Genomic DNA, 20,388 nt, shown 5'->3' on the forward strand with positions numbered 1-20,388 from the left:
GAAGAGCCCGGCAGTGAGGCAGCGGCGGACAGCACGGACGTCACCTGGGGGGGGAGAGGGGGTGAGGGGGGGGGGGGTGAGGATGGTGTTGATGGAAGCAGGATAGCAATAATAATAATGTAAATAAAAATAAAAATCTTTACACCAGCCGTATCGACAAAATACATACGGTACTTATGATTTTAAACTCAAAATCTCCTATAATTGACTGTTTGTTTTGGTTGGTGCACGGTACTGACTCTGGCACCCACTGTACAGCCACTGGGCACGCCATTTGGCATCATGCTGTCAATATGGTGGACACTTACGACCAGCAGATACCACGGGCACCTCACATTGCACCAAGAGTTTCTCCATGCGGCCGCGGATCTCGGCAGCACGACGCAGCGCCCGGGCATTGAGGAAATATCTGAGGAGGAGGAGGAGAAGAACTGTTAAATGATTATACCAGAGGAAGGAAGGAAGGAAGAAGTGGGAGAGGAGGAGGAGGAGAAGAACTGTTAAATGATTATACCAGAAGGAGGAGGAAGAAAGGAAGGAAGGAAGAAGTGGGAGAGGAGGAGGAGGAGGAGGAGAAGAACTGTTTAAATATGATTATACCAGAAGGAGAAGGAAGAAAGGAAGGAAGGAAGAAGTGGGAGAGGAGGAGGAGGAGGAGGATGAGAGTTAGAGAAGAAGGAAGGAAGGAAGGAAGGAGAGGAGGAGGAGGAGGAGGAGAGTTAGAGAAGAAGGAGGGAAAGAAAAGATGTATAGCAGAAGGAAGGAAGGAAGGAAGGAAGGAGAAGGATAACAAAGGAAGGAAGGAAGGAAGGAGAAGGAGGAAGATTAGAAGAAGAAGAGGAGGAGGAGGAGGAGGAGGAGGAGGAGGATAACAGAGGAAGGAAGGAAGGACTTTTCAAGGGAGGATAGAGGGGAGAAAGAGCGAAAATTCTCATAATCTTTCAACAACAACTATACTACTACTACTACTACTACTACTACTACTACAACTACTACAACTTACTTTCCGCACCATTTTGAGCTCTGGCCATTCCGTAAGTAGCTCTTGAAGACATTGAGAAGGGTGATTGTGTCTCCCTCCTCAACCTGACCAGAGATTGTTATTATTATTATTGATGAGGAGAGAGAGAGAGATTATAGATTATACAAATACATATCTACCTCTCTCTCCTCCTCCTCCTCCTCTTCCTTCTCCTCCTCTCCTTCCTTCCCCTCAACACACACACACACACACACACATACACACTCTCTCTCCTCCTCCTCCTCCTCCTCCTCCTCCTTCCCTCACACACACACACACACACACATACACTCCCTCCTCTCCTCCTTCTCTCCTGCCTCCCCCTCAACACACACACACACACACACATACACACTCTCTCTCCTCCTCCTCCTCTTCCTCCTTCTCTCCTTCCTTCCCCTCAACACACACACACACACACACACACATACACACTCTCTCTCCTCCTCCTCCTCTCTTCCTAACCTCACCTCTTCCTCCTCCTCCTCCTCTCTTCCCTGACCCCCCCCACACCCACACACACCCCCCCACATACCTGGAAATCCCTGTGTTTGACCCTGGCCAAGTGTCGCTGTCCTCTCGGCTCGACGAAAACATTCTGCACTTGAAGCATGGCAGTGATCGACAGCACTTCCTCAGAGCACCCATACTCACCTGTGTTAACGAGGAGAGGTGAGGGAAGGTGAGGAGAGGGGGGAGAGGGAGGGGGAGGGGGGGGAGAGGGAGAGAGAGAGAGAGGAAGGAAATGTCGTGGAAGAAGATTGGAAAAGAAGTCTTACAGTGAGAGAGAGGAAGGGAGGGAAGGAGGGAAGGAAGGGAGGGAGGGAGGGAGAGAAGGAAGGAAGGAAGGAAGGGAAAGATGGGAGGTTAAGGAAGGAAGGAAGGGGCGGCAACCTAACACACACAATACACAATACGGTCAATAATAATAGCTGCCATTACCACACACAGAGCCAACACCATGTCTCCCTCCTCTTCTCCTCCTCCTCCTCCTCTTCCCTCACAGAACAGCACCACCACAAGGCAGGGAGCGGCGCCATGTGGTGCCCCAGGGGTCGGGTCAGCTGCCCCGTCGCCCCGATCGCCCCAAGCGCATAGAGTTCGTCCAGCGCGGAGACGAGATGGCTGGCAGGAAAGGCTGGAAATGGGACCGGTGGATAGGGTCTATCCCCAAAGCCATGAGGTTGAGATGGGACTGGTGGATAGGGAAGGGTTGGTAAGCTTGCTGTGTTTCTGCCTCCAGTAATAGCCGGTAGACCTCCTGAGCGCACACGACCTGCCTGGGACTGGTGGATGGGGAAGGGTTGGTAATGGGACTGGTGGATGGGGCCACTTAAGGGTTGGTAATGGGACTGGTGGATAGGGAAGGATTGGTAATGGGACTGGTGGATAGGGAAGGGTTGGTAATGGGACTGGTGGATAGGGAAGGGTTGGTAATGGGACTGGTGGATAGGGAAGGGTTGGTGATGGGACTGGTGGATAGGGAAGGGTTGGTAATGGGACTGGTGGATAGGGAAGGGTTGGTAATGGGACTGGTGGATAGGGAAGGGTTGGTTATGGGACTGGTGGATAGGGAAAGGGTTGGTAATGGGACTGGTGGATAGGGGAAGGGTTGGTGATGGGACTGGTGGATAGGGAAGGATTGGTAATGGGACTGGTGGATAGGGAAGGCTTGGGAATGGGCCTGGTGGATAGGGGAAGGGTTGGTAATGGGACTGGTGGATAGGGGAAGGGTTGGTCATGGGACTGGTGGATAGGGGAAGGGTTGGTGATGGGACTGGTGGATAGGGGAAGGGTTGGTAATGGGACTGGTGGATAGGGGAAGGGTTGGTGATGGGACTGGTGGATAGGGGAAGGGTTGGTAATGGGACTGGTGGATAGGGGAAGGGTTGGTGATGGGACTGGTGGATAGGGGAAGGATTGGTAATGGGACTGGTGGATAGGTGAAGGGTAGGTGATGGGACTGGTGGATAGGGGAAGGGTTGGTGATGGGACTGGTGGATAGGGGAAGGGTATCTGATGGGACTGGTGGATAGGGAAGGGTTGGTGATGGGACTGGTGGATAGGGAAGGGTTGGTGATGGGACTGGTGGATAGGGAAGGCTGGTGATGGGACTGGTGGATAGGGGAAGGGGTTGGTGATGGGACTGGTGGATAGGGAAGGGTTGGTGATGGACTGGTGGATAGGGAAGGGTTGGTGATGGGACTGGTGGATAGGGAAGGGTTGGTAATGGGACTGGTGGATAGGGGAAGGTTGGTGATGGGACTGGTGGATGGGGAAGGGTTGGTAATGGACTGGTGGATAGGGGAAGGGTTGGTAATGGGACTGGTGGATAGGGAAGGGTTGGTGATGGGACTGGTGGATGGGGAAGGGTTGGTGATGGGACTGGTGGACAGGGTTGGGTTGGTGATGGGACTGGTGGATAGGGGAAGGGTTGGTGATGGGACTGGTGGATAGGGGAAGGGTTGGTGATGGGACTGGTGGATAGGGAAGGGTTAGTGATGGGACTGGTGGATAGGGGAAGGGTTGGTAATGGGTCTGGTGGATAGGGGAAGGGTTGGTAATGGGACTGGTGGATAGGGGAAGGGTTGGTGATGGGACTGGTGGATAGGGGAAGGATTGGTAATGGGACTGGTGGATAGGGGAAGGGTTGGTAATGGGACTGGTGGATAGGGGAAGGATTGGTAATGGGACTGGTGGATAGGGGAAGGGTTGGTGATGGGACTGGTGGATAGGGGAAGGGTTGGTAATGGGACTGGTGATAGGGAAGGTTGGTAATGGGACTGGTGGATAGGGAAGGGGTTGTGATGGGACTGGTGGATAGGGAAGGTTGGTAATGGGACTGGTGGATAGAAGGATTGGTAATGGGACTGGTGGATAGGGAAGGGTTGGTAATGGGACTGGTGGATAGGGGAAGGGTTGGTAATGGGACCGGTGGATAGGGAAGGATTGGTAATGGGACTGGTGGATAGGGAAGGATTGAATGGGACTGGTGGATAGGGAAGGATTGGTAATGGGACTGGTGGATAGGGAAGGATTGGTAATGGGACTGGTGGATTGGGGAAGGAGTGGTGATGGGACTGGTGGATAGGGGAAGGATTGGTGATGGGACTGGTGGATAGGGGAAGGATTGGTAATGGGACTGGTGGATAGGGGAAGGATTGGTGATGGGACTGGTGGATAGGGGAAGGATTGGTGATGGGACTGGTGGATAGGGGAAGGATTGGTGATGGGACTGGTGGATAGGGGAAGGATTGGTGATGGGACTGGTGGATAGGGGAAGGATTGGTGATGGGACTGGTGGATAGGGGAAGGATTGGTAATGGGACTGGTGGATAGGGGAAGGATTGGTAATGGGACTGGTGGATAGGGGAAGGGTTGGCAATGGACTGGTGGATGGGGAAGGATTGGTGATGGGACTGGTGGATAGGGAAGGATGGTGATGGGACTGGTGGATAGGAAGGATTGGTAATGGGACTGGTGGATAGGGAAGGATTGGTAATGGGACTGGTGGATAGGGAAGGATTGGTAATGGGACTGGTGGATAGGGAAGGATTGGTGATGGGACTGGTGGATAGGGAAGGATTGGTGATGGGACTGGTGGATAGGGAAGGATTGGTAATGGACTGGTGGATGGGGAAGGATTGGTAATGGGACAGGTGGATAGGGAAGGATTGTGATGGGGACTGGTGGATAGGGGAAGATTGGTGATGGACTGGTGGATAGGGAAGGATTGGTAATGGGACTGGTGGATAGGGAAGATTGGTAATGGGACTGGTGGATAGGGAAGGATTGGTAATGGACTGGTGGATAGGGGAAGGATTGGTGATGGGACTGGTGGATGGGGAAGGATTGGTGATGGGACTGGTGGATAGGGAAGGATTGGTAATGGACTGGTGGATAGGAAGGATTGGTAATGGGACTGGTGGATGGGGAAGGATTGGTAATGGGACTGGTGGATAGGGAAGGTTTGGTAATGGGACTGGTGGATAGGGGAAGGATTGGTGATGGGACTGGTGGATAGGGGAAGGATTGGTGATGGGACTGGTGGATAGGGAAGGATTGGTGATGGGACTGGTGGATAGGGAAGGATTGGTGATGGGACTGGTGGATAGGGAAGGATAGGTGATGGGACTGGTGGATAGGGAAGGATTGGGTGATGGACTGGTGGATAGGGGAAGGATTGGATGGGACTGGTGGATAGGGAAGGATTGGTGATGGAGGACTGGTGGATGGGGAAGGATTGGTGATGGGACTGGTGGATAGGGAAGGGTTGGTAATGGGACTGGTGGATAGGGAAGGATTGGTAATGGGACTGGTGGATAGGGGAAGATGGTAATGGACTGGTGGATAGGGGAAGGATTGGTGATGGGACTGGTGGATGGGGAAGGATAGTAATGGGACTGGTGGATAGGGAAGGATTGGTAATGAGGGACTGGTGGATAGGGGGAAGGATTGGTAATGGGACTGGTGGATAGGGGAAGGATTGGTAATGGACTGGTGGATAGGGGAAGGATTAGATGGGACTGGTGGATAGGGAAGGATTGGTAATTGGACTGGTGGATAGGGGAAGGATTGGTAATGGGACTGGTGGATATGGGAAGGAGTGGTAATGTGCCTGGTGGATGGGGAAGGGTTGGTAATGGGACTGGTGGATAGGGAAGGATTGGTAATGGGACTGGTGGATAGGGAAGGGTTGGTAATGGGACTGGTGGATAGGGGAAGGGTTGGTAATGGGACTGGTGGATAGGGAAGGATTGGTAATGGGACTGGTGGATAGGGAAGGATTGGTAATGGGACCGGTGGATAGGGAAGGATGGTAATGGGACTGGTGGATAGGGAAGGATTGGTAATGGGACTGGTGGATAGGGAAGGATTGGTAATGGGACTGGTGGATAGGGAAGGGTTGGTAATGGGACTGGTGGATAGGAAGGGTTGGTAATGGGACTGGTGGATGGGGAAGGATTGGTAATGGGACTGGTGGATAGGGGAAGGATTGGTAATGGGACTGGTGGATAGGGGAAGGATTGGTAATGGGACTGGTGGATAGGGAAGGGTTGGTAATGGGACTGGTGGATAGGGAAGGATTGGTAATGGGACTGGTGGATAGGGGAAGGATTGGTACGGGACTGGTGGATAGGGAAGGATTGGTAATGGGACTGGTGGATAGGGGAAGGATTGGTAATGGGACTGGTGGATAGGGAAGGATTGGTAATGGGACTGGTGGATGGGGAAGATTGTAATGGGACTGGTGGATAGGGAAGGGTTGGTAATGGACTGGTGGATAGGGAAGGGTTGGTAATGGGACTGGTGGATGGGGAAGGATAATGGGACTGGTGGATAGGGAAGGATTGGTAATGGGACTGTGGATAGGGAAGGATTGGTAATGGGACTGGTGGATAGGGGAAGGATTGGTAATGGGACTGGTGGATAGGGAAGGATGGTGATGGGACTAGTGGATGGGGAAGGATTGGTAATGGACTAGTGGATAGGGGAAGTGATTGTGAAATGTCGGGACTGGTGGATAGGGGAAGGATTAAGTGGGACTGGTGGATAGGAAGGATTAAGTAATGGACTGGTGGATAGGGGAAGGGATTGGTCAGGACTGGTGGATAGGGGAAGGGTTAGATGGGACTGGTGGATAGGGAAGGGTTGGTAATGGGACTGGTGGATAGGGGAAGAAGTTGGTAATGGGACTGATGGATAGGGGAAGGGTTGGTAATGGGACTGGTGGATAAAGGATTGGTAATGGGACTGGTGGATAGGGGAAGGATTGAGTAATGGGAATGGTGGATAGGGGAAGGATTGGTAATGGACTGGTGGATAGGGAAGGCTTAGGTGATGGGACTGGGTGGATAGGGGAAGGGTTGGTAATGGGACTGGTGGATAGGGTGGAAAAGTTAAGTGTGGGACTGAGTGGATAGGGGAAGGATTGTTAATGTCGGACTGGTGGATGGGGAAAGGGTTGCGATGGGACTGGTGGATAGGGGAAGGGTTGGTGTGGGACTACAGAGTGGATAGGGAAAAGTTGAAGTAATGGGACTGGTGGATAGGGGAAGGGTTGGTAATGCGACTGAGTGGATAGGGAAGGTTAATGTGCTGGGACTGGGTCAGATGGGGCAAGTTGGTAATGGGACTGGTGGGATGGGGACAGGACTGAGTAATGGGACTGGTGGATAAGGGAAGGATTGAAGTGTGGGTCTGAGTGGATAGGGGAAGGTTGAGTGTGTGGGACAGGTGCTGGATGGGAAGGATTTGTGGGACTGGTGGATAGGGAAGGGTTAGTGTGGGACTGGGTGGACCGGGGAAGGATTCAAGTGTGGGACTGAAGGTGGATGAAGGAAGGATTAGTGAGTGGGTTGGTGGATGGGGAAGGAGTTGAAGTGTGGGACTAGTGGATGGGGAGGTTTATGTCGGGACTGGTGGATTCGAGGAAGGTTGAGTAATGGGACTAGTGGATATGGAAGGATTGGTAATGGGACTGGTGGATAGGGAAGGGTTAGTAATGGGACTGGTGATGGGGGAAGGTTAGTAATGGGACTGGTGGATGGGGCAAGGATTGGTAATGGGACTGGTGGATGGGGACAGGTTGGTAATGGGACTGGTGGAAAGGGAAGGTGGTAATGGGACTGGTGGATAGGGGAAGGGTTGGTAATGGGACTGGTGGATGGGGAAGGGTTGGTAATGGGGCTGGTGGATGGGGAAGGATTAGTGGCAGCTGGGACTAGTGGATTAGGGGAAGGATTAGTGGCCGGGACTGGTGGGATGGGTGGGGTGTTGAGTGTCAGCTGGTGTCTCTAGAGTGTGTGTGGGACTAGTGGATAGGGGATCATAAGCCGAGACTAGTGGATGGGGAAAAAGTTGGTAATGGGACTGGTGGATAGGGAAGAGTTAATGTCGGACAGGTGGATGAGTGGAAGTTAAGTGTGTCAGGACAGGTGGATAGGGAAGGATTAGTGTCGGACTGGATAGGGAAGGATTGGTAATGGGACAAGTGGATAGGGAAGGGTTAGTGTCGGACTGGTGGATGGGGGAAGGATTGAAGTAGTGGACAGGTGGATAGGGGAAGGATAGATGTCGGACTGGTGGATGGGGAAGGGTTGAAGTAATGGGACAGGTAGATGGGGAAGGATTGGTGTGTGGGACAGGTGGATGGGGAAGGGTTGTGGGACAGGTGGATGGGGACAGATTAAGTAATAGGACTGGTGGATGGGGAAGGATTAGTGTCCAGGACTAGTGGATGAGACAGTTAAATAATAGGACTAGTGGACAGAAAGGGTTAGTATCGGACTGGTTGGTAGGGAAGGACTAGTAATGGGACTGGTGGATAGGGGAAGGATTGGTAATGGGAGTGTTGGATGAGTGGAAGGGTTAGTGGGACTGGTGGATAGGGGAGGGTTGGTAATGGGACTGGTGGTGGATAGCAGAAGGATTGAAGTGTCGGACTGGTTGATGCAGGAAGGGGTTGGAAATGGGACTGGTGGATGGGGAAGGGTTGAGATGGGACTGAGTGGATGGGGGAAGGATTGTGGGACTGGTGGATGGGGGGGAAGAGTTGGTAATGGGACTGGTGGATGGGGATTCAGTGTGGGACTGTTGGATAGGGGAAGGATTGGAAGTGGGGACTGATGGATGGGGATTAGTGTGGGACTGAGTGGATAGGGGAAGGGTTAGTAATATGACTGGTGGATAGGGAAGGATTGAAGTAATGGGACAATTGGATAGGGGAAGGATTGGTAATGGGACTGGTGGATGGGGAAGGATTAATGTGGGACTGGTGGATGGGGGAAGGGTTGGTAAGTGTGGGACTGGTGGATAGGGAAGGATTGGTGGCCGGGACAGGTGGATGGGGGAAGGATTGGTAATGGGACTGGTGGATGAGGGGAAGGGTTGGTAAGTGTGGGACTGGTGGGATGGGGAAGGATTGGTAATGGGACTGAATTGGATCAGGGAAGGGTTGGTGAGAAAATGGACTACGAACGGATGGGGGAAGGGGCTGAGTAATGGGACTGGTGGATAGGGGAAGAGATTTGGTAATGGGACTGGTGGATGGGGGGAAGGATTGAAGTGAAATGGGACTGGTGGGATGGTTGGAAGGGTTCGTGAAATGGGACTGGTGGATAGGGGAAGGGTGGAGTGGTAATGGGAGCTGGTGGATAGGGGAAGGGATTAGTAATGGGACTGGTGGATGGGGGAAGAAAACAATGTGTCGGACTAGTGGATAGGAAAGGGTTAATGTGGAAGCCTGGTGGATAGGGAAAGGTTGGTAATGTCGGACTGGTGGGATAGGGAAAGGTTAAGTAATGGGACTGGTGGATATAGGGGAAGGATTGAAGTAATGGGACTGGTGGATAGGGAAGGAGTTGAAGTGAAATGGGGTTCTGGTGGATAGGGGAAGGGATGTAATGGGACTGGTGGATAGAAGGAAGGTTTGTGTGGGACTACAATTGGGATGGGGAAGGATTTGTAATGGGGACTGGTGGATAGGGGAAGGGTTGGTAAAGTGTGGGACTGGTGGATAGGGGAAGGATTGAAGTGTGTCGGACTGGTGGATGGGGGAAGGGTTGGTAATGGGTACTGAGTGGATGGGGAAAGATTAGTAATGGGACTGGTGGATAAAGGGGAAGGTTGGTAATGGGACTGGTGGATGGGAAGGATTGAGTGAATGGGACTGGTGGATAGGGGAAGGATTGGTAATGGGACAAGAGGTGGACAGGGGAAGGGTTGGTAATGGGACTGGTGCAGATAGGGGAAAGAGGATTTTTAATGCCAGGACCAGGTTTGGATAGGGGAAAAGGGTTAAGTAATGCCAGGACTGGTAAGATAGGTGAAAAGGGTTGGTAATGGGACTGGTGGATAGGGGAAGGGTTTATGTGGGACTGGTGGATAGGGAAGGGTGGGTAATGGTGGACTGGTGGATACTAGGGAGAGGGTTGGTAATGGGACTGGTGGATAGGGAAGAAAGGTTGGTAATGGGACTGGTGGATGGCAGGAAGGTGGTAATGGGACTGAGTGGATAGGGGAAGGGTTGAAGTAATGGGACTGAGTGGATGGGGAAGGATTAGTGTGGGACCTGGTGGATAGGGGAAGGATTGGTAATGGGACAAATGGTGGATGGGGAAGGTTTGAAGTAATGGGACTGAAGGTGGATAGGGGAAGGATTGAAGTAATGGGACAGGTGGATGGGGGAAGGGTTGGTAATGGGACTGGTGGATAGGGAAAAAGTTGGTAATGGGACCTTGGTGGATGGGGAAAAGGGTTGGTAATGGGACTGGTGGACTAGGGAAAGGATTAAGTAATGGGACTACGTGGATGGGGAAGGATTGAGTAATGGGACTGGTGGATAGGGGAAGGTTGGTAATGGGACAGGTGGATGGGGGAAGGGTTAGTAATGGGACTGGTGGATGGGGAAAAGTTTGAAATGTGGGACTAGGTGGATGGGGAAGGATGAGTAATGTCTGGGACTGGTGGATAGGGGAAGGGGTTGGTAATGTGGGACTGGTGGATGGGGAAGGATTAAGTAATGGGACTGGTGGATGGGGGAAGGGTAATGTCAGTTAGTGGATAAGAAAGATGAAGTAATGGGACTGGGTGGATGAGGGACAGGTTAGTGAAGTGGGACTGGTGGATAGGGGAAGGGTTGAAGTGTCGGACTGAAGGTGGATAGGGGAAGGTTCATGGGACTGGTGGATAGGGGAAGTATTGGTAATGGGTACTGGTGGATGGGGAAGGGGTTGTTGATGGGACTGGTGGGATAGGGGAAGGGTTGGTGGATTAATGGGACTGGTGGATAGGGGAAGGATGAAGTGTCGGGACTGGTGGATGGGGAAGGAGTTGAGTAAGTGTGGGACTGGTGGATGGGGAAGGGTTGAAATGTCGGGACTAGTGGATAGGGAAAAAGTTAAGTGTCAGTTAGTGGATAAGGATGTGTCGGACTGGTGGATGGGGGACAGGTTGGTAATGGGACTGTGGAAGGTGGATAGGGGGAAGGGTTGAAGTAATGGGACTGGTGGATAGGGGAAGGGTTGGTAATAAGGACTGGTGGATAGGGGAAGGATGGCAGTAATGGGACTGGTGGATAGGGGAAAGGATTGGTGTGGGACTGGTGGATAGGGAAGGGTTGATGGTGGGACTGGTGGATAGGGGAAGGATTAGTAATGGGACTGAGTGCTGGATGGGGGAAGGGTTGAAGTTGATGGGACTGGTGGATAGGGGAAGGGTTGAAGTAATGGGACTGGGTGGATGGGGAAGGGTTGGTAATGTCCTGGACTGGTGGATAGGGGAAGGAGTTGAGAAATGACGGGACTGGTGGATAGGGAAAGGGGTTGGTGTGGGACTGGTGGATAGGGAGGAAGGGATTGAAGTAATGGGACTGGTGGATAGGGGAAGGGATGTGTAATGGGACTGGTGTATAAAGGAAAAGTTAAAGTGTCGGGACATGTGGATGGGGAAAAAGTTGGTAGTGTCAGGACTAGTTGGATATCGGGAAGGATTAAATGTGGGACTGGTGGATAGGAGAAAGGGTTAAGTCAATGGGACTGTGGTGGGATGGGGAAAGAAGGATTAGTGATGGGACATGGTGGAATAGGGAAAAGGGTTGAGTAATGAGGACTGGAGTGGATAGGGGAGGATTAGGGAATGTCCAGACTGGATGGATAGGGGAAGGGTTGGTAATGTCGGACAAGTGGATAGGGGAAGGAGGTTAGTGTAATGGGACTGATGGATAGGGGAAGGGTTAGTGTCGGACTGGAGTGGATGGGGAAAAAGTTAAGTGTCGGACCGTGTCAGGAAAGGTTAAATGTCGGGACTGGTGGATGGGGAAGGATTAGTAATGGGACTGAGTGGATACATGGGGAAGGATTGGTAATGGGACTGGTGGGATAGAAGGCTGTAATTGTCGGGACAGGTGGATCGACGAAGGGTTGGTAATGGGACTGGTGGATGGGGGAAGGATTGGTGTGGGACTGAAATGGATGGGGAAGGATTAAGTAAGTGTGGGACCTTCAGTGGATGGAAAGGATTGGTAATGGGACTGTGGTGGATGGGGAAGGACTAAGTGGTGGGACAGGTTGGATGGTTGAAAAGGATTGATGAATGTCGGACTACATTGGATGGGGGGAAGGGTTAAGTGTAATTCTTTTTGGGACTGGTGGATGGGGGAAGGTCAAATGAAAATGGGACTAAGGTGGATGGGGAAGAGTTGGTAATGGGACTGGAGTGGATGGGGAAGGGTTGAGTAATGGGACTGGTGGATGGGGAAAAGGGGTTGGTGGCATGGGACTGGTGGATCCAGGGGGAAGACTAAATGTCGAACAAGTGTTGGTAATGGGTTAACTGGTGGATAGGGAAGGATTAAGTAAGTGTCGGACAATTAGATGAGGGAAAGATTTGGTAATGGGACTGGTGGATGGGGAAGGGTTAAATGTCGGACTGGTGGATAGGGGAAGGGTTGGTAATGGGACTGGTGGATGGGGAAGGGTTAGTTGGTGAATGGGACTGGTGGATGGGGAAGGGTTGGTGATGGGACTGGTGGATAGGGAAGGGTTGGTGGTATGGACTGGTGGATGGGGAAGGGTTGGTAATGGGACTGGTGGATATGGGGGAAGGTTCAAGTGCATGGGACTGGTGGATAGGGGAAAGGTTGGTAATGGGACTGGTGGATAGGGGAAGGGTTGGTAATGGGACTGGTGGATAGGGGAAGGGTTGGTAATGGGACTGGTGGATAGGGGAAGGGTTAGAGTAATGGGACTGTGGAGTGGATAGGGGAAGGGTTGTTTTTGGGACTTGTGGATAGGGGAAGGGTTGGTAATGGGACTGGTGGATGGGGGGAAAAGGTTGAAGGTAATGGGACTGGTGGATAGGGGAAGGGTTTGTAATGGGACTGGTGGAGAGGGGGAATGGTTGGTAATGGGACTGGTGGATAGGGGAAGAGGTTGGTGATGGGACTGAGTGGATGGGGGAAGGGTTGGTGATGGGACTGGTGGATAGGGGAAGGGGTTGGTAATGGGACTGGTGGATGGGGGGAGAAAGGATTGAAGTAATGGGACTGGTGGATAGGGGGGAAGGTGTTGGTGGCAATGGGACTGGTGGATGGGGGAAGGAAGTTGAAGTAATGAGGACTGGTGGATGGGGAAGGGGATTGAGTAAGTGTGGGACTGGTGGATGGGGAAGGATAAGTAATGAGGACTGGTGGATGGGGAAGGTTGGTAAGTGGGACTGGTCTGGACCAGGGAAAAGGTTGGTGAATGGGACTCTGGTGGATGGGGAAGGGGTTGGTAAGTGGGACTGGTGGATGAGGGGAAGGGTTGGTAATGGGACTAGGGTGGATGGGGAAGGGTTGGTAATGGGACTGGTGGATAGGGGAAGGGTTGAGTAATGGGACTGGTGGATAGGGGAAGGGTTGGTAATGGGACTGGTGGATGGGGAAGGGGTTGGTAATGGGACTGGCTGGATGGGGAAGGGGTTGGTACATGGGACTGGTGGATGGGGAAGGGATTGAGTAATGGGACTGAAGTGGGATAGGGACAAGGGTTGAAGTAATGGGACTGGGTGGATGGGGAAGGGACAGTGGCGGACTGGTAATGGGACTGGTGGATGGGGAAGGGATTAAATAATGTCTCAGGACTGGTGGATAAGGACAAGTGTGGGACTGGTGGATCTGGGGAAGGGTTAGTAATGGGACTGGTGGATGGGGGAAGGATTAGTAGAACAGATGGGACTGGTGGACAGGGAAGGATTAAAGTAATGGGACCTGGTGGATGGGGAAGGGTTGTGTGAAAATGGGACTGGTGGATGGGGGGAAGGGATTAAGTAATGAAGGACTGAGTGGATGGGGAAGGTTAAAATGTCGGACTGGTCCTGGATAGGGAAGGGTTGAGGTAATGGGACTGGTGGATGGGGGAAGGATTAGTAATGGGACTGGTGGATGGGGAAGGGTTGGTAATGGGACTGGTGGATGGGGAAGGATTAGTAATGGGACTGGTGGATGGGGAAGGGTTGGTAATGGGACTGGTGGATAGGGGAAGCGTTCGTTGTGGGACTGGTGAATAGGGGAAGGATTAGTAAAGGGACTGGTGGATAGGAGAAGGATTGGTAATGGGACTGGTGGATAGGGGAAGGATTAGTAATGGGACTGGTGCAGATGGGGAAGGGTTGGTAATGTGGGACTGGTGGATGGGGAAGGATTGGTAATGGGACTGGTGGATGGGGAAGGATTAGTAATGGGACTGGTGGATCTCGGGGAAGGGTTGGTAATGGGACTGGTGGATAGGGGAAGGGTTGGTAATGGGACCTGGTGGATGGGGAAGGATTGAAGTAATGGGACTGGTGGATAGGGAAGGGTTGGTAATGGGACTGGTGGATGGGGGAAAGGGTTGGTAATGGGACTGGTGGTGGATAGGGGAAGGGGTTAAGAAGTAATGGGACTGGTGGATGGGGAAGAAGTTGGTAATGGGACTGGTGGATAGGGGAAGGGTTGGTAATGGGACTGGTGGATAGGGGAAGGATTAGTAATGGGACTGGTGGATGGGGAAGGGTTGGTGAGTGGGACTGGTGGATGGGGAAGAGTTGGTAATGGGACTGGTGGATGGGGAAAGGGTTGGTAATGTGGACTGGTGGATAGGGAAAAAGGGATTGGTAATGTCAGACTGAACCAGATGGTGAAGGGTTGGTAATGTCGGACTGGTGGATAAGGGGAAAGATTAATGTCGGAAAGAATGTCGTGGTGCGATGGGGAAGGAAATGGGACTGGTGGATGGGGGAAGGGATAATGATAATGGGACTGGTGGATGGGGGGAAGGGGTTGGTAATGGGACTACAGGTGGATGGGGAAGGATTAGTGTGTGGGACTGGTGGATGGGGAAGGGGTTGGTAATGGGACTGGTGGATGGGGGAAGGTTTAGTAATGGGACTGGTGGATGGGGAAGGGTTAGTGGCAATGGGACTGGTGTGGATAGGGAAGGGTTGAAGTAATGGGACTGGTGGATGGGGAAGGGTTGGTAATGGGACTGGTGGATGGGAGAAGGATTGAAGTAAGTGTGGGACTGGTGGATGGGGGAAAGGGTTGAAGTAATGGGACTGGTGGATAGGGGAAGGATTGGTAATGGGACTGGTGAATAGGGGAAGGCTTTTAAATGGGACTGGTGGATAGGGGAAGGGTTGGTAATCAGACTGGTGGATAGGGGAAAGAGGTTGGTAATGTCGGACTGGTGGATGAGGGAAGGATTAAATGGGACTGAGTGGATAGGGAAGGATTGGTAATGGGACTGGTGGATGGGGAAGGGAGTTGGTAATAGGACTGGTGGATGGGGAAGGTTAGTGATAATGGGACTGGTGGGAAGGATTGAAGTAATGGGACTGGTGGATAGGGAAGGGTTGAGGTAATGGGACTGGTGGATGGGGAAGGGTTGGTAATGGGACTGGTGGATGGGGAAGGGTTGGTAATGGGACTGGTGGATGGGGAAGGATTGGTAATGGGACTGGTGGATCAGGGAAGGGTTGAAATTAATGGGACTGGTGGATAGGGAAGGGTTGAAGTAATGGGACTGGTGGATGGGGGAAGGATTGGTGATGGGACTGGTGGATGGGGAAGGGTTGGTAATGGGACTGGTGGAATGGGGAAGGGTTGGTAAATGTGGGACTGGTGGATAGGGGAAGGATTGGTGTCACGGACTGAGTGGATAGGGAACAGTTAATGGGACTGGTGGATAGGGAAGGGTTGGTAATGTCGGACTGGTGGAAGTGTGGGGAAGGGGTTGGTAATGGGACTGGTGGATAGAGGAAGGAGATTTGGTAATGGGACTGGTGGATGGGGAAGGGTTGGTAATGGGACTGGTGGATAGGGGAAAGGAGTTGGTAATGGGACTGGTGGATGGGGAAGGGTTGAAGTAATGGGACTGGTGGATAGGGGGAAGGATTAGTAATGGGACTGGTGGATAGGGGAAGAAGTTGGTAATGGGACTGGTGGATAGGGGAAGGGTTAGTAATGGGACTGGTGGATGGGGAAGGATTAGTAATGGGACTAGGTGGATGGGGAAGGGTTGGTAATGGGACTGGTGGATGGGGAAGGTTGGTAGTGGGACTAGGGTAAGGATGGGGAAGGATTGGTGATGGGACTGGTGGATGGGGGGAAGGGTTAGTAATGGGACTGGTGGATGGGGAAGGATTGAAGTGAATGGGACTGGTGGATGGGGAAGGGTTGGTAATGGGACTGGTGGATAGGGAAGGATTGAAATTAATGGGACTGGTGGATAGGGAAAAGGATTAGGTAATGGGACTGGTGGATAGGGGGAAGGGTTGGTAATGGGACTGGTGGATGGGGAAGGATTGGTAATGGGACTGGTGGATGGGGAAGGATTTGGTAATGGGACTGGTGGATGGGGAAGGATTGAGTAATGGGACTGTGGTGGATGGGGAAGGGTTAGTAATGGGACTGGTGGATGGGGAAGGGTTGGTAATGGGACTGGTGGATAGGGGAAGGGGATTAGTGATGATGGGACTGGTGGATGGGGGAAGAAGGTTAGTAATGGGACTGGTGGATGGGGAAGGGATTGAAGTAATGGGACTGGTGGATAGGGAAGAAGGGTTGGTAATGGGACTGGTGGATGGGGAAGGGTTGGTAATGGGACTGGTGGATAGGGAAGGATTGGTAATGGGACTGAGTGGATAAGGGGAAGGGTTGGTAATGGGACTGGTGGATGGGGGAAGGATTAATGGGACTGGTGGATGGGGAAGGGTTGGTAATGGGACTGGTGGATGGGGGAAGGGTTGGTGATGGGACAGGTGGATGGGGAAGGATTGGTAATGGGACTGGTGGATGGGGAAGGATTGGTAATGGGACTGGTGGATGGGGAAGGATTGGTGATGGGACTGGTGGATGGGGAAGGGTTGGTATGGACTAGTTAGGATGAGAGGACAGGTGATGGGACTGGTGGATGGGGAAGGATTGGTAATGGGACTGGTGGATGGGGAAGGATTGGTAATGGGACTGGTGGATAGGGGAGGGATTAGTAATGGGACTGGTGGATAGGGGAAGTATTGGTAATGGGACTGGTGGATAGGGGAAGGGTTGGTAATGGGACTGGTGGATGGGGGAAGGATTGGTAATGGGACTGGTGGATGGGGAAGGATTGGTAATTGGACTTGTGGATTGGGAAGGATTTGTAATGGGACTGGTGGTGTGGGGAAGGTTTGGTAATGGGACTGGTGGATAGGGGTAGGGTTGGTAATGTGACTGGTGGATAGGGGAAGGATTGGTAATGGGACTGGTGGATGGGGAAGGATTGGTAATGGGACTGGTGGATGGGGAAGGGTTGGTAATGGGACTGGTGGATGGGGAAGGATTGGTAATGGGACTGGTGGATGGGGGAAGGAAGGGTTGGTAATGGGACTGGTGGATGGGGAAGGATTGGTAAATGCCTGGGACTGGTGGATGGGGAAGGGTTGGTAATGGGACTGGTGGATGGGGAAGGGTTAGTGAATGGGACTGGTGGATGGGGAAGGATTGGTAATGGGACTGGTGGATGGGGAAGGGGTTAGTAATGGGACTGGTGGATGGGGAAGGGTTGGTAATGGGACTGGTGGATGGGGAAGGATTGGTGTGGGACTGGTGGATGGGGAAGGGTTGGTAATGGGACTGGTGGATAGGGAAGGGTTGGTAATGGGACTGGTGGATGGGGAAGGGTTAGTATGGGACTGGTGGATAGGGGAAGGATTAAGTAATGGGACTGGTGGATGGGGAAGGGTTGGTAATGGGACTGGTGGATGAGGAAGGTTTAATGGGACTGGTGGATGGGGAAGGATTGGTAATGGGACTGGTGGATGGGGAAGGGTTGGTAATGGGACTGGTGGATAGGGAAGGATTAAGTAATGGGACTGGTGGATGGGGAAGGATTGGTAATGGGACTGAGTGGATGGGGAAGGGTTGGTAATGGGACTGGTGGATAGGGAAGGATTGGTGTGGGACTGGTGGATGGGGAAGTTTGGTAATGGGACTGGTGGATGGGGAAGGATTGTTAATGGGACTGGTGGATAGGGGAAGGGTTGGTAATGGGATGGTGGATGGGGAAGGGTTGGTAATGGGACTGGTGGATAGGGGAAGGATTGGTAATGGGACTGGTGGATAGGGAAGGGTTGGTAATGGGACTGGTGGATGGGGAAGGGTTGGTAATGGGACTGGTGGATGGGGGAAGGATTGGTAATGGGACTGGTGGATAGGGAAGGGTTGGTAATGGGACTGGTGGATAGGGAAGGGTTGGTGAGTGGGACTGGTGGATGGGGAAGGTTGGTAATGGGACTGGTGGATGGGGAAGGATTGGTAATGGGACTGGTGGATGGGGAAGGATTGTGTGGGACTGGTGGATAGGGAAGGGTTGGTAATGGGACTGGTGGATGGGGAAGGATTAGTAATGGGACTGGTGGATGGGGTAGGGTTGGTAATGGGACTGGTGGATAGGGGAAGGGTTGGTAATGGGACTGGTGGATGGGGAAGGATTGGTAATGGGACTGGTGGATGGGGAAGGATTAGTAATGGGACTGGTGGATAGGGGAAGGTTGGTAATGGGACTGGTGGATGGGGAAGGGTTGGTAATGGGACTGGTGGATGGGGAAGGATTGGTAATGGGACTGGTGGATGGGGGAAGGATTAGTAATGGGACTGGTGGATGGGGAAGGATTGGTAATGGGACTGGTGGATGGGGAAGGGTTGAGTAATGGGACTGGTGGATAGGGAAGGGTTGGTAATGGGACTGGTGGATGGGGAAGGGTTGGTGATGGGACTGGTGGATAGGGAAGGGTTGGTAATGGGACTGGTGGATGGGGAAGGATTAGTAATGGGACTGGTGGATGGGGGAAGGGTTAGTAATGGGACTGGTGGATAGGGAAGGATTGGTAATGGGACTGGTGGATGGGGAAGGGTTAGTAATGGGACTGGTGGATGGGGGAAGGATTGGTAATGGGACTGGTGGATGGGGAAGGGTTGGTAATGGGACTGGTGGATGGGGAAGGGTTGGTAATGGGACTGGTGGATGGGGAAGGATTGGTAATGGGACTGGTGGATGGGGGAAGGGTTGGTAATGGGACTGGTGGATGGGGAAGGGTTGGTGTGGGACTGGTGGATGGGGAAGGGGTTGGTAATGGGACTGGTGGATGGGGAAGGATGGTGGGACTGGTGGATGGGGAAGGGTTTGTGATGGGACTGGTGGATAGGGGCAGGGTTGGTAATGGGACTGGTGGATGGGGAAGGATTGGTGTGGGACTGGTGGATGGGGAAGGGTTGGTAATGGGACTGGTGGATAGGGAAGGGTTGGTAATGGGACTGGTGGATGGGGAAGGGTTGGTAATGGGACTGGTGGATAGGGAAGGATTGGTGTGGGACTGGTGGAGGGGAAGGGTTGGTAATGAGACTGGTGGATAGGGAACGGGTTGGTAATGGGACTGGTGGATAGGGGAAGGATTGGTAATGGGACTGGTGGATAGGGGAAGGGTTGGTAATGGGACTGGTGGATAGGGGAAGGATTGGTAATGGGACTGGTGGATCGGGGAAGGATTGGTAATGGGACTGGTGGATGGGGAAGGATTGGTAATGGGACTGGTGGATGGGGAAGGATTGGTAATGGGACTGGTGGATGGGGAAGGGTTGGTGTGGGACTGGTGGATGGGGAAGGTTGGTAATGGGACTGGTGGATGGGGAAGGATTGGTAATGGGACTGGTGGATGGGGAAGGGTTGGTAATGGGACTGGTGGATGGGGAAGGTTGGTAATGGGACTGGTGGATTGGGGACGGGTTGGTAATGGGACTGGTGGTTGGGGGAAGGGTTGGTAATGGGACTGGTGGTATGGGGAAGGATTGGTAATGGGACTGGTGGATGGGGAAGGGTTGGTAATGGGACTGGTGGATGGGGTTGGTGTGGGACTGGTGGATAGGGGAAGGGTTGGTAATGGGACTGGTGGATAGGGGAAGGATTGGTAATGGGACTGGTGGATAGGGAAAGGGTTGGTAATGGGACTGGTGGATAGGGGAAGGGTTGGTAATGGGACTGGTGGATGGGGGAAGGATTGGTAATGGGACTGGTGGATAGGGGAAGGGTTGGTAATGGGACTGGTGGATAGGGGAAGGGTTGGTAATGGGACTGGTGGATAGGGGAAGGCTTGGTAATGGGACTGGTGGATGGGGAAGGGTTGGTAATGGGACTGGTGGATGGGGAAGGGTTGGTATTGGGGCTGGTGGATTGGGGAAGGTTTGGTAATGGGCCTGGTGGATAGGGGAAGGTTTGGTAATGGGACTGGTGGATTGGGGAAGGGTTGGTAATGGGACTGGTGGATAGGGGAAGGATTGGTAATGGGACTGGTGGATAGGGGAAGGGTTGGTG

General features: G+C 52.7%; 1 protein-coding gene and 1 long non-coding RNA gene across 2 annotated transcripts in view; one reads left to right on the top strand and one right to left on the bottom strand.

Moving 5' to 3' along the window:
- Positions 1–1,704, bottom strand: part of LOC126988536 (probable ATP-dependent RNA helicase DHX35) — a 2,384-nt gene extending 680 nt beyond the window's left edge. Inside the window, exons 1-4 of the mRNA XM_050846788.1 lie at positions 1,557–1,704; positions 1,004–1,086; positions 309–409; positions 1–44 (exon numbers count right to left, since the gene is read on the bottom strand). The exon at positions 1–44 is cut by the window's left edge and continues 143 nt beyond it. Coding sequence (XP_050702745.1) covers positions 1–44; positions 309–409; positions 1,004–1,086; positions 1,557–1,634 — 306 coding nt within the window. The 5' untranslated portion in view covers positions 1,635–1,704. The remainder of the gene's footprint in view (positions 45–308; positions 410–1,003; positions 1,087–1,556) is intronic.
- A 1,003-nt stretch (positions 1,705–2,707) lies between these two features.
- On the top strand, positions 2,708–12,754 carry LOC126988537 (uncharacterized). Its single transcript, XR_007742180.1, has 3 exons — positions 2,708–2,964; positions 3,540–3,763; positions 12,662–12,754. It is a non-coding gene; the product is annotated as an uncharacterized LOC126988537 (long non-coding RNA).
- Positions 12,755–20,388: the final 7,634 nt, after the last annotated feature.

This window comes from Eriocheir sinensis, chromosome 69 (genome assembly GCF_024679095.1).
Source record: "Eriocheir sinensis breed Jianghai 21 chromosome 69, ASM2467909v1, whole genome shotgun sequence".
NCBI lineage: Eukaryota > Metazoa > Arthropoda > Malacostraca > Decapoda > Varunidae > Eriocheir > Eriocheir sinensis.